Genomic DNA, 13,870 nt, shown 5'->3' with positions numbered 1-13,870 from the left:
GCTCAAACATGTGTCCCCTGCATTGGCAGGCGGATTCTTAACCACTGCACCACGAGGGAAGTCCCTTTTTTTTTTTTTTTTTTGAAGTGGGGAGATCAGGTCTGGTTTAATGATTGAGTGGGAATGAGAAAAGGAAATTTAAAATATGGGCCTCCAAAGCATAGGAGAAGTAAAAGTTAAATCTTTTTTTTTTTTTTTTCAAAATCAATTGTAGAATGTCTATGCAGTTATTGTGAACCCTTTATAGTTTGAATGTTACTAATTTTAGTGAATGTTACAATTTGAATGAAGTATGGACCATAAAATCATACCTCCAAATGTGAAGACTCCTTTTAGTGAAAGATAATAAGTCATGGTTGGCTTGTTAAGCAATTGCAAAGTTTGCCCTCCCTTTCTCCACCTATGCTTATAAAAGGGCTCTTTTTCAACTAAAATGATTATCACATAGCCTGTCACTGTTTACATATATTACCTCATTTATCATATGCAAACTCACTCCTAGCCATCCACAATATGGTGGAATATCCTCATACGGTGCTGTGCTCCATGAAGGAATTCGGTATAATGCAGAACTGCCTTGGACCCTTTTCAGACGGTTTATTAAGTACCCAGATTGCCTCATTTTAAGGGTAGCCTAAGCCCACATGATAGATCTCCTAGGAAAGCATCAGAGTGATGTTCCTGTGTCCCATAAACACCTATAATGAGACTCTAAAGAAAATCTTCGGGGAGGCACTGCTTTGTGATTTTTTTTTTCTTATACCTTTTAGATTTTTATGTCATTTATAGGCCTTCCAGCTTCTGCTTTTGCTTGCTTTTTCTCCTTTATTTTTAGATAACTTATGTTTTCTTTTTTTAACATCTTTATTGGAGTATAATTGCTTTACAGTGTATTGTTAGTTTCTGCTGTATAACAAAGTGAATCAGCTATATGTATACATATATCCCCATATCTCCTCCCTCTGCGTCTCCCTCCCACCCTCATTATCCCACCCCTCTAGGTTGTCACAAAGCACCGAGCTGATCTCCCTGTGCTATGCGGCTGCTTCCCACTAGCTATCTATTTTACATTTGGTAGTGTATATATGTCCATGCCACTCTCTCACTTCATCCCAGCTTACCTTTCCCCCTCCCCGTGTCCTCAAGTCCATTCTCTACGTCTGCGTCTTTTAACTTCTGTTTTCTGATTCTGTGCTTGATAGAGATGCCAATAGCATTGATGACAAAGATTCTTGAGGCTTGTCTGCTTTCACTTACCGAGTATGATGATCATGGTGATAATAGTAGCAGCAAAAGAAGTCACCATTTATGAAGTAGTTACTTAATGTGGGCCACGTGCACGTGGACAGGCATTGTCTCATTTACACCCCTAACAGCCTGTGGGTGACGGTTGTAATCACCATCCCCATTTTACAGATGAGAAAGCTCTGAGACCCTCGGAGGCTCCATCACTTGTATAAAGTTATCAAGACAGAGAGTGTAAAAGCTTGGAGATGAACTGACTTCAAAGCCTATTTTCTTTCTGTTCAGCCACATTTCATTTCCTCTCCGTCATCAGTCCCATTGGAACAACTAATGGGCTCACTGGAGCTGGGAAATGAACACGAGGGTCAGAATTCACTCAAGCAAGTTGGTCTAAGTTGATAGAAATATAACCTCGGCTCTGTTCATTGGCATTTTGTTGCTCAGGAAATGCATAGATTTCTGGTAGGGACTTGCCCTTTGGAAAATCATGGAGGAAATGGTCCCATCTGAAAGTACACCCGTTTAAAAATATCCTTTAGAGTATTTTGGATCTGCAGCTTTATGTAGGGAAGGATGTGTCTGGTTTTCTGGTAAAGTCAGAGTCAAAACTTGATTACAGATTTTGGTGGCGTGGTGATGGGGATTGACCTATAGTATTGTTGAGGTGGCAGCCAGCTGGGGTGGGAAGGTCGGCACAAAAATGCCTTTGGAAATTAAACATTGTAATGAAATCATTCCTTTGAAGGCAGCTTTCCAGGTGTGCTGTAAACCATTCTAGGCTATAATTGAAATATAAAAGAATGCTTCAAAAGCAGTGATCTATTTCTTAGCGACTGTTGTGCTAATCCTGAAATCCTAGCATGAATTAATGTAAAGACAGGATTGGATGCATAAAAGTACCTGTTTTAATCATTTAGCACGTTGTTCAAAACTAACCTGGCTGAGGCTTCAAGTCTAAGGGTGAAAATCTCACTCTCATCTCTCAAATCCCCCCATCATCTGCCAAGGACAGGCACCAGGGGCTCCTGTGGCAGCTGTGAAGAGGGGCTCCTTCCTCTCTCCCTGCTTAATGCGGGGGAGAGATTTGCTGCAGTTCATGTATAATGAAGTAGTCGAGGCCGATGTTTTTTTAAAAGTACTCCATTAAAGCTTAAACAGTGAATCAATTTTCTGTTCCAATCCGGTACTGTATGAAAATATCTACACTGCTGAAGCTTAAAGTTGGCAGAAGGTTTCATCTTTGCAGTTGAACAGTAAGTTACTTTGTAGCAGGTGAGAGAGCTGTGTTTGCCTCTGCTCCGGTGCTTCACTAGCACAGGGAAGTCAGCCTTGAGATCCTAGAATAAGGCCCCACTGTCCCCACTCTGCATCACCCCCGCTTACCTAGCATAGGTGCATCAGTACCCACATGTACAAACAGCAGCAATGGGTAGGAATACTGCATCTGGAGACTCAGGGTAGATTACAGTGCTGGGTACCTGTGAATTCTTTTCATGTGTCCCAAAGTTCAAAAGTAAAAGCTGAATCCTTGTGTACGGGCTGAGGCACCAAAGGGGAGGTAAGGTGTTGGAGTCTTATTTCCTGTGTGGTCTCAGGATGCCGCTTGTAAGCGTGAACTGATGCTGTTTTATCCTTTTATCTAGACGCACTACTTTGGCCTTTGGTTTCTCAGCAAGAGCCAGCAAGCACGATGGGTGGAGCTGGAGAAACCTCTGAAGAAACATCTGGACAAATTTGCTAACGAGCCTCTGCTTTTCTTTGGAGTCATGTTTTATGTGCCAAATGTGTCGTGGCTTCAGCAAGAGGCCACAAGGTAGGTACATTTTTTCCTCCGCATTCCATATAGGATGTGGATTAACTGTGAGGCTTCAGATGAAGTAGATGAGCTGGTTGATTTAGGGGTGTGTGTGTGTGTGTGTGTGTGTGTCTGTGTGTCTGTGTGTATGTGTGTGTGTGTGTGCGGTGGGGAAGAGGGTGGCGTAGTTGGGAATTGTTTACCAGTTGCTTTGCAGCTTTAGAATTTTTGTTTGAATCCATGTAGCTAACCCCAGCGGTTCCCTATACTGCTAGTGAGGTAGCAGTGATCCTGAAGCAGGTAGAATTTTGTGTCTAGCAGCATAGACTGTGGGTAAAATCAGTATGCTAGGATTTCATAAAAAATCAACCACCTAAAACCGTTTGGTCCACTCCTTCCCTCAAAATGTCCCCAAACAAAATGCATCATCAGACTCTGGATTTGAAGATTGAGAAGGTAACTGAAGATGGGAGTAGAGTTGAGGAAAGCGCTGAGAGGGTAAGGGTTTTGGTTTCGTAGGTTGAATGCGGGGAGGCAGGAAGCCAACAGCAGAGCGATCTGGGGATTAGCCCCGCCCTCCTGCTCATTGGCCGCTTTACCTGGGAGAGAAACCACGTGCCATCTTTGAAGTGATATTTTCCCCTCATCTGCAAAGTGAGGGATTTGAATGAGTCCCAGACGTTCTGATAGTCTGCGATTCTGTGAATGAAACAAGTGCGTTTTTGTTGGTGTTTGTTAAAATATGCAGGTAGTGGGGGTGTCTCCTTATCATTCTGTTATTTCCGGTAATGAAGGGAATCGCATAAACCCTCTACTTTAAGCCTTTTACTTGGATCATGGCATTCAGAGTGCTTGGGAAGCAATGCCAGTGGCATGCCAAGTAGAAGGAACAGTATTCTACTTGATTATTGCGTGTGTCATTTCTTAGATTTTAAATTTCTGAAATAAGGATGCAGTTGAAATTTTTATTTACATTTTAAGGCGATAGTGTCCATCTTCTTCTTTTTTTAACCCAAATCATTGTTAAATAGGTGGTATTTCTATAAACACAGGCCATGAGAGAGCCGACAGTCTGACCCAGGAAACCTATGTCAGTCTTTCAGGTGTCATTCATTTGAAGCACTTGACTGTGTACCATCATGCACTGTTTTCAAGTGATTTCATTTATTTAAGTCCTTTCTGTCCAAGAAATTATCTCCTCAAATCTCCTCAAGTCAAATCAAAGCAAGATGATTTCCTCCAGCTTTTGAATCCTTGAGTACTTTACACAGTGTTAGGAACACAGCATTAGGGTAATAATAAATACTTGCTGATTCATGGCTCTTGGACCATTAAATGCAAGAGAATGAGTGCCAAGGATGAAACACGGACTATAAATTAATGCATATTGGGAAAAGTACAGCCCATAAGAAAAAGAAAATGAAGTGGTGTTCCTCTAGACAGATTTATTCTGTAAGGTCTGTTTAGGAAGAGCAGTTGAAATGGTGAGGGACTCAGAAATTGTGCTTTATGAAGTTAAAGAAAAAAAGATTGTTTAAGCTTAGAAAAATGAAGACTTGCAAGGGTACAGTAGCTGCCTTTGGACTCTCATGCGAGGGAATTCTGTGTCAGCTCCAGAGCACAAAATTAGGGCCAGTAATAATGAAGTTCAAGGAGTTGAAAGACTTTGGTTATCTGGCTCGACATAAGAACAGAGTTTCTAATAATAAAGCCATGTAAAAGTGGAGTAAGCAGACTTATGAAAGGGCAAGATCCCCAGTCTCTGAAAATGCTGTAGCACAGAGTGGATAGCCCATGTAGTGTCTTGTAGAGGAGACTGCCATATTGGGAAGAATGTTGGAATCATCAGTGGTTCTCAAACAGACCAGGGCCTGCTAGATCATAATTACCCGAAGCATTTATTATAAATATGGATTCTAGGGCTGCACCAGAAGTCTGAACTGGGATGTCTCAGACTGGGGTTCATGAGGATGTGTTGTTTAAAATAAACAATATTCCTCAGGTAGTTCTGATGTTCATTCAGACTTGGGAATCAATAAGTTAGTTAACCTCTAAAGCTCTTGACAGTTTTAGATTTTCCAGATAAGTAAACTTAATGCTGCATTATTTGATTGTCAATATTTGCATTTATAAGCTGAAACAAAGAGTGTTTAAATCTCAAAAACTGAGGTATAGAGTAGGAACTTTTGAATTTCTTTTTGCTCAGTTAGGTTGGTTCATTTAAGAAGTTTGATAAGGAAGGAAAGAAGTGTTTTTCAACACAGGATTTTGAAGCAAACTCTGTTACTGTTGTTTGATCAGAAAAACTAACAGAAAATAATTCAAAACTTTGAAGGATGTTTTTTAGACTTTAAACATTGGAACTAACCTATGTAGCTTTCAGGTATAACCTTCTCTTTATGGGAAAGGATGTTTAAAATTAGGAGCCGGTTTGCATGAGGAGTTTTTTTTGGTCCTCCCCCTCCCCCGCCCAGCATTGCAGGAATTTTTGTTGTCCCAAGGGGCCCTAAAACTGGAATGTGCCGGGGGGGGGGGGGGGGGGGGGGTGGTCAGAGCAAGGGAGGTGGAGAAATAATAGAGAAAAGTGTTGTAAAGAAAGAAAGGAACATTGATAGAGGGAGAACGAAAAGAAAAAAGGAGGAGATTCCCTGGTGGTCCAGGGGTTGGGACTCAGCCCTCTCACTGCGGGGGACCCGGGTTCAATCCCTGGTTGGGGAACTAAAATTCTATAAGCCACGCGGCGTGGCCAGGAAGAAAAAGAAAGAAAAAAGGAATACGTATACTTGGGAAGGTTGAGGGACACCAACAATGACCCAGGTGTGACTCCCTGAGACTTACCTGGGTTTTAGGCATATAGACTAGAGGGTAAAGGAGACTGGTGTGAACAGAATAACAGTTTTAAGTGCTCAAGATTTCTGGGTTTGGTATTAGAGAGGAATAGAAGAGCTGAATTCAAGGTGAAGAGTGCTACCAGTAGCCATTAGGAGCCCTTGGGAATCTGAGCCCTCCTGGGAGGTTTTAGAAGCATCTGGGGTCTCAACTGAATATTGAAACTGTCCTCCAGGCAGAGCAGCCAAGGAGAAGCAGTGGTGGGTGCGGGATTCCAGAGGAATGTTTGACGGAAGGCCCCAGCAGCATTCATGAGGAGCTGGTTAGTGGCTCACTCCCCAGTCAGCCCCTGTTACCTGAGTTACCAGGCATCTCAAGGTGGAGGTGGGCTTTGGCTTCTCTGAGAGCACCTGGGATCCGCAGCATCTGACACAGAACAGTTAGTCTTTGTGATGCCCCGCTGAGTAAGATGTTTGCCTAGATTAGAAATAGAAATCTGTCTTTCATTGTGGGCAACCCTTTGGAGGAGGCAACCATTCAACCATCTGTGCTTAAAAAATAAGCCTTTGTCTGGAGCCAACCACACTTGTTTTCACCCAACACATGTTTGCAATGGTTTGGATACTTCTATTTGAGAGTAAAACAGGTTCTATAGCATTAGTCGGGACCAGCCATTTCTTTTCTGATTAAGGACAAAGAGCTTGGAATTAATACTCTGTGTGTGTGTGCGTGTGCACGCACGCGTGTGTGCGTGCGTGTGTGTGAACCCATATACAGACACACGGGGTGAAAGAAAGATATATTTAAAAGATGTATATTTCATTACTCATCTTCAGACAGTCCTACCCTTGAAAACTTGCAGGTTAATACAGTATTTGGAAAAATACAACAAAAATTGGAGAAGGATGTTGATTGCAAACTGTTTAAGAAGGTGATTGACTTAAGATTATCAAGTCCAGGTTTTTTAAGTTAGAAAATCGAGAATCTTTGTTTCTTGACATTAATTTTGATATGCTTTGTCTCATCTCGTTTCCAGGATATGACTTTTGCAGAACAAGTCTCTTCGTAAGTGAGGGAAAAAGGCCAAGATACTATGGGGAGTAGGGGACGACATGGACAGTTCAGGACCTACGTTTAGGTGGTAACTGAATAGAAGACCAAAGATATCAAAAGGAGAATACACACAGAAGTACACATAAAAGGGGAAAAAAACCAAAACAAAACTCCTGATAGTCTTACAGAAGTGTGAAAAAGCTGGTGAAAAGGACACACTGATAGACAGATGAGGATGAGTCATGAAACCATAGGAATTAAAGAGATTAGGAAGAGAGTTTGTTAGCCCTGTTCCAAACTGTAAGATGCATTACCTTGGGGCTTTAAAAATGTTAGTTTTCCTCCTTTGGTTAAAACGACTCAAGGGATGGGACCACCATATTTTTTTCCATTTTGCTTTGTCTCTCATCTCCCTTTTCACCAGCTTGTCTGCTCAGCAAAGGGACTCTGGCTAGGAGTTCATCTTCCCCCATGCTGTCCTCCTCCTGACTCAAAGGAAAGATTTTTGTAATGTGTTTTAACGATGTGCATAGCAACAGGCTCATTATAAACACATGGTTTTCAGATTTTTTTCTGGACACAGAAAGAAAAAAGATGGTTTGTGAGAGGTGGAGAAATTCTTAGTCAAACAGAAGGAACCTTAATAATAGCCAGGGGAAACCAGAAAGCTGTTGGCCAAGATCACTGCTTTTCGTTTAGGTCTGGGGTTTTTCCAAGTCTTCCTCCAGTGAGGAAGTCCCTCTTTAGTTTTTTTCAACACTAAAGAGAACACTTTGAAGAGAAAAAGTAATTTTTGAAGAGTGAATTGGCTTCAAGGTTGAAGTTGCTGAGTGCGTACATGGTTTCTAAAATTTTCAATTCTGGGACATTTTTCTGTTATCAGAACATGTTTGTCTTTGCATTATCCCTGTTGAATGGTCTGTTTGCATAGTGCTAAGGGGCTTCTAATTGTCCTAATGAGGGCAGATAACCTTTCCTACTTTTCCAGAACACATTTGTAGCCTGCTGTTGAGGTGTGGCCGTCCGCCTTCCTAGAGGTAAGCATCGTTTTGATGCAAAGCAGTATTTGGAAAATAGTGGAACCACTGCTGTGGCCAGCACAGTTGCTCTACCGGCCAGGGACAGTCTTGACACATTGTGGCATTCTGGTGGAAACTTCAGGTCTGTGGGACCTGTTCCAAGCTCCCTCCATCTAGTGGGTGCTGCCTCTGTGTTTTCTGCACTTCTCAGCCTCTGTGGGTCACTCTACTCTTGGGATCACCGTTCTCCTTACACGTCTCAACTTCTCTAAAGTACTAGACTATGAGTCTATATTCTAGTCTGCTCGGTAAAACTGCCTAGCAGTTATTTCCAGAAGGATTTTGAAAAATACTTAATCTCTGTATGGGCTTCTAGGGGGCATTCTACAATGTTAAATGTAGCTCCTGTCTGGGAATAACTTACTGGACAACGTGTCATTCCACTAACTGCAAATAAATGCCCACATTGAAAGCTGCACTGTTTAGGTACCATAAAGAGGGTGAGTGCATTTTTGTTGTGACGGTGAGTGACAAGAGAGTTACGTTATTACATTGTTAGACTATGGTGCGGGGGGGCAGTGGTAACCCCCCTTTTCTTCCAATTACATAGTTTGGGCCTCTGGCATATTATATTGATGGCAAAGCCAGATTAGGTGAAGCCTTACATCCCCATAAAGGTCAAACTGGTGGTTTTTTTTTTTTTTTTTTTTTTAAACTAGGTTTCAAGAAGTGGTTCCAATGACCTTACAAAAGCTTTCTTCACCTTACCTTTCTAGTAAATACCTATGGTTTCCCTTTTAGTCTCTTGCCATCTGCCTTGAGTGCTATTGTAAACAAGTCAGTGTTCAACCAGTGTTTAAATTGTCTCTTTTAAAAGCTCTAATTATGGTAACGTTTCCATTTCCTTTTACAACACCATGTATTTTGTTCCTCCGGTTCTGTGAATTCTTTTATTATTTTGAAATGTCATTTTAATGGCTATTTAAAGTTTACCCGTGGGCTGGGAAATAGGGACTCTCTTCAAATCAGACTTAAAATTCAGCATGAATTCCCTGTGGATAATATAATTTGCTGAGAATGGCAAATCCTCCTCCTGGCCAGCTCCAGCGAGTGAATGAGAACTTGTTCTCTCTCTGTTGATGATTGAGAACGGAGTTGTTTCTGCCAGATATTTTAGATATTTTAAGATGCTGTTTATACTGGGATTTAATCTCAAACATCATTCTGTGTGGCTAATGTCATGTATGATGAGATGAGAGAGGAAATGGCTGTCTGCAACAAGCAGAGCAATCTTGAAGGCGAGAATTGCTTTCCCAAAGGAGATGAGTTGATGAAAATGTTAGTTGCCGTTTGCATTATTTTTCATTTCAACCTTTATTTTAAGTACCTGTTCCGTGTTAGACACTTTGCTAGTCAGTGGGAGTACAAAATGAACAGATCTCAACTGTATCTCCAAGCAGCTTTTATTTCATCTCCACATATTTGACTTATTGGAGATTGGAGTTTGTTTGTAAAGCTTACCCAGGGAGCCTGGTAAGTGTCTTCCAGGACCAGGACCAGCTTCATGGACCTGTGACCTGTGCAGTTCCTTGCACGGAGCCCCACCCTCAGAAAAGCCCTGCACTTGGCTTAGTGCACTGGTGTTGTTCTTCTGAAATTCTTAATAATTTTTTTTTTTGGCCGTGCCTCGGGGCACGCGGTATCTTAGTTCCCCGACCAGAGATCGAACCCATGCCCCCTGCAGTGGAAGCACGGAGTCTTAACCACTGGACCACCAGGGAAGTCCCTGAAATTCTTAATAATTTTTGAATAATGAATGCTGCATTTTCCTTTTTCACTAGACTCTGCAGATTTTGTAGCAAGTCCTGCCCAGGACAGCCTCCTACCTCCATCCCTGTTCATTCATCTCTGCTTGTTTTATTGTTGCCTTGTGACTTGCTCTTAGCTCTGGGTAGATCTGAGTCTTCTGTTATGGGTGTGGTCAAAGAGAAAAGGTAAAAAAACAAACAAAAAAAACCCCACGGGGGAACACAAATAAAATTTTCATTATCTTTGCAAATATGAAAATAAAATTGAGGTCCTGGTAACCATTTCTGCTCCTGGACTTGACTTACCGGAAAAACCTGCAGAGTTTGGGGAACTGTTGTAAAATCAGTGGAGTTTCCTTTAGGGAAGCTGATCAGTTAGCTTATCTCAGTCCTCAACTAGGATTTCCTCATGTTTTGCTGTGAAGAAGATGACTCCACAAAGTTTATACTTTTCTTAATTAAATCAAAAGCACACCTTAGTGCCTGCCTCATCATACCAAGTCTTCCAAATGCATGGAATTACTTTTTATCCTTCTCTTTCCCCTCACGGGAAAAGGATCTAGTTTGCAAGAATATGTAGGGAGATAGCTATTTAGGCAACACACTGCCCGTAGAACAATGAGGTATACACAAATAAAATGAAGTTAACTCTTAAACACAATCTGGGTGTTTCTTTGATATTCTTTCCCTTTAGGGGAGAGAAAACAAATGGTAAAATAAATCAGTATTCTTTAATAATATCACTTGACATTATTATTATTTACTGTAGGTGTTCTATAATAAATGGAAAAATCGGAATTTCAAATGGAAATAGGTCCGTGGCATCATTCGTATTTCAAAAGGAGCCTTCGTGTAATGTTAGGTTTCTTTAATGCATCTGACATTTGATTTTCACCCTTTATAAGGCAAGATATGCTTCTCTATGCTTTAACCATTAGTAAAGCAAAGTTTCCGCCAAATAGGTGAAGTATCAATAGTATACCTCAAAAAAAAAAAAAAAAACCCTTTGCTTTTAAAGTGTTAAGATTCTCATTTTCAATCGTACGGTTAATGTGTATTTACTAGTATTTGATGATCTATTCTGAAATTCTCAAAAGCAAACAAAAATCATGTGCTTCTCTTGAGCTGTTTGGAAAATAACTTGATATCTTAAGCAAGGGTAATACTTTTGTTCTTTGTGTATTCCTTGATTTTCAAAGGTACATTTATTCGTTTGTTTACTCACTCATTCATTGATTTCAAATAGTTCTTTATCAGAGTTACATTTCAGAAGACTGACAAAGATCCAACATTTGACTCATGAAACAATAAAGATTTATAAGAGAGCAGGGTTTAAAATTTTAGAATATTCTTTTTTTTTTTCAAAAGCTAGTAGAACATGATGATCCCACACAGCAGTGTTTACCTTCAGCTGAGGGGTGGAGAGAGGGGAAAAATAAACAGAAGCGATGGGAAGAGGTGTTTTGTCATGTCAAAGCATGCCAGCTATGTTCTATGGATTTTTAAAAGACATCCACTTCCTTAGAAAGTATTCCTAGGATTTGTAGGGGTATCATTATAATGGGTGGGATTGGGAATGGTGTGTTAATTTCAATACTGGAGTTTTAAAAAAAACTTGCGGGGAGAGGCACAGGAAGTAGTAGATGTTTTAGAATCCTTTGCTCTACTTTTTCTGGGATCTCAGTGCAGGGACCTGAAGTCGGGGCAGAGTGGGTGGGGAAGGAGGAGGGAAGTGGCAGATGTGCTGTATTTCCACGTTAAAGAGGCCTACAGTGTCAGCAGCAGCAGCCTCTAGCAAGCACAGAATCCTTTTTTTGTGCTTTATGGTATAGCTGTTTTCTGGCCCAGTACAAGACTTCCAAACCTATCCAGCCTGAGAATATGATAATTCTATGAGGTTCCGTGGAAGAACGTAGTTTGTATTCCATCACCTGATAGAATTTAATAATAATAATCGTGAGAGTGGCTAGCATTTATGTACGAGGTGCTGCACTAAGTATCTTAAGTGATTGCCTTTTTCGGTCCTCACTACAACCCTATGAAGGGGACTCTATTATTATTCTCTGAAAAAGGATTGTGGGATTTTTTCCCTAATAGAAATTTTATTACTAATAAGCGGAGATTTCGTCCATCAAAGTAGTTGAATCTTTTACTTTACTTTGCCAGAGAAATACTCTTGTCCACATGTCCCTCTACTCCCCAGCATTACCAGAGAAACGGGAGGTGGGGCGATTAGTTCCTACTGAAGTGTCAGCAAAGAAATCCAGAGGGCTGAAGTACCCGTAAAGTCAGAGATCATACTCTTGGCAGCACAAGAGCTGATTCTGGTCTACTGGTGGGTTTTGTTTTACCTGGACCTTTTTTTTTTTTTTTAATTTATTTATTTATTTATTTTTGGCTTTGTTGGGTCTTCGTTTCTGTGCGAGGGCTTTCTCCAGTTGTGGCAAGCGGGGGCCACACTTCATCGCGGTGCACGGGCCTCTCACTATCACGGCCTCTCTTGTTGCGGAGCACAGGCTCCAGATGCGCAGGCTCAGTAGTTGTGGCTCACGGGCCCAGTTGCTCCGCGGCATGTGGGATCTTCCCAGACCAGGGCTCGAACCCGTGTCCCCTGCATTGGCAGGCAGATTCTCAACCACTGCGCTACCAGCGAATCCCTGGACCATTTTTTTAAGAATTGAATTTGGATGCCTTACAGATAGGTATAGGCTGTCTAGTTTGCCCAGTTCCCGGACTCCCTGTGGTGTTACAGTCAGCGACATGGACTCCTTCATGTGACCTGCTGGCCCTGTAGGCATTTAGGTTGTGACTGCTGATACTTGTGCTTTCTATATAACTTGAAGTGCTTCTCGGTACTGGGATCAGCCCATACCTCCACGTTGGCCCAGTTGGGTCTATGCCACTCAGAGTCCAGCTGTCGTAACACTTTAGCCACCTACCAGAAACTGAAGATGGTCCAGCTGGATGTGGGAGTATCATTTTCCTTACATCCTCGTCTGAAAAGTTTGTTTCTATGTCAGGTCGCTCCAGGGTACTAGATGACATGTTCTGTACTTTATGTAGTGGAGATGTGGCTTAAGTCTTTCAGATTTTTCCCCATTATTGTTTCAATATCTGCCTTCTCTCTCATTACTCATAAAAGATTCCATCCGTCACAAAGGTACCAAATATCCTGTAGGCCAAAAAAGAATCACCCAAATCTTAAGCAAACATAGCCTATTTGAGAAAGTAGTTTTCCATCTATCAAGACAGATTTACCAGAATCATAGTTTTACATCCAAACGTGAAACGCCGCAGATTCTAGAGGCCAGTTATTTTATTGTACAGGTGAAAGAAGTGAGAACTAGAGAGGTAAAGGGGCTTTGCCCATAGTCACACCACTGCTTAGAGACAGAGAAATCGGGCTCTTCAGCCAATACTGGAATGGTTTTAGGTGAACCAAGAATGCAGACATGGGAGAGCCCGGGGAGAGGATTTATTTAAACTTCCAAAAGCCTTGGCCCGTCCTCCCCTCCCTTGCCCTGCAATCGCTAAGACACCCTGTGGTACTGGAAGAGATGTGTTTTGTCCAAGGGAAGGAAGTAGTTTAGACAGCAGAAACAAAAGGTAAGGGAAAACAGGCACTTCTTTGAATGGGGTGAGCATTATGTCGAGATTGGAACTGAGATGGGTTTTATTTAACATTTTTTTTTTTGAATTTCTATTTATTATAAAATTTTCATACAATTTAATTAATTAATTTTTTATTGGAGTATAGTTGCTTTACAATATTGTGTTAGTTTATACTGTACAGCAAAGTGAATTAATACAATTTTAAAAGGTTACTTTAGATTTACAGTTATTACAAAATATTGACTATATTCCCTGTGTTGTACAGTACATCCTTGAGCCTATCTTATACCCAATAGTTTGTGCATCCCACCCCCCCATCCCTATGTTGCCCCTCCTCCCCGCCACTGGTAACTACTAGTTTGTTCTCTATATCTGTGAGTCTGCTTCTTTTTTGTTATATTCACTAGTTTGTTGTAGATTTTAGATTCCACATATAAGTGACATCATACAGTATTTGTCTTTCTCTGTCTGACATTTATTTCACATTTTTATCAGTGATCTGCTGCCCT

The 13,870-nt window shown here is 41.2% G+C and overlaps 1 protein-coding gene across 6 annotated transcripts in view; it reads left to right on the top strand.

Annotated features, from left to right (window-relative positions):
* PTPN14 (protein tyrosine phosphatase non-receptor type 14) overlaps positions 1-13,870 on the top strand; it is a 168,910-nt gene that overhangs the window by 76,991 nt on the left and 78,049 nt on the right. For 5 of the 6 annotated variants that reach the window (XM_082471428.1, XM_082471427.1, XM_082471429.1 and 2 more), the window contains one exon: positions 2,889-3,058. In XM_082471428.1, coding sequence (XP_082327554.1) covers positions 2,889-3,058 — 170 coding nt within the window. Of the gene's footprint in view, positions 1-2,888; positions 3,059-6,705; positions 6,801-13,870 lie in introns of those variants that run through there. The other variant, XM_082471432.1, reaches the window with a different exon arrangement.

This window comes from Balaenoptera physalus, assembly GCF_965194825.1.
Source record: "Balaenoptera physalus genome assembly, chromosome: 1".
NCBI classification, from domain to species: domain Eukaryota; kingdom Metazoa; phylum Chordata; class Mammalia; order Artiodactyla; family Balaenopteridae; genus Balaenoptera; species Balaenoptera physalus.
This window is presented reverse-complemented; position numbering and strand designations above follow the sequence as displayed.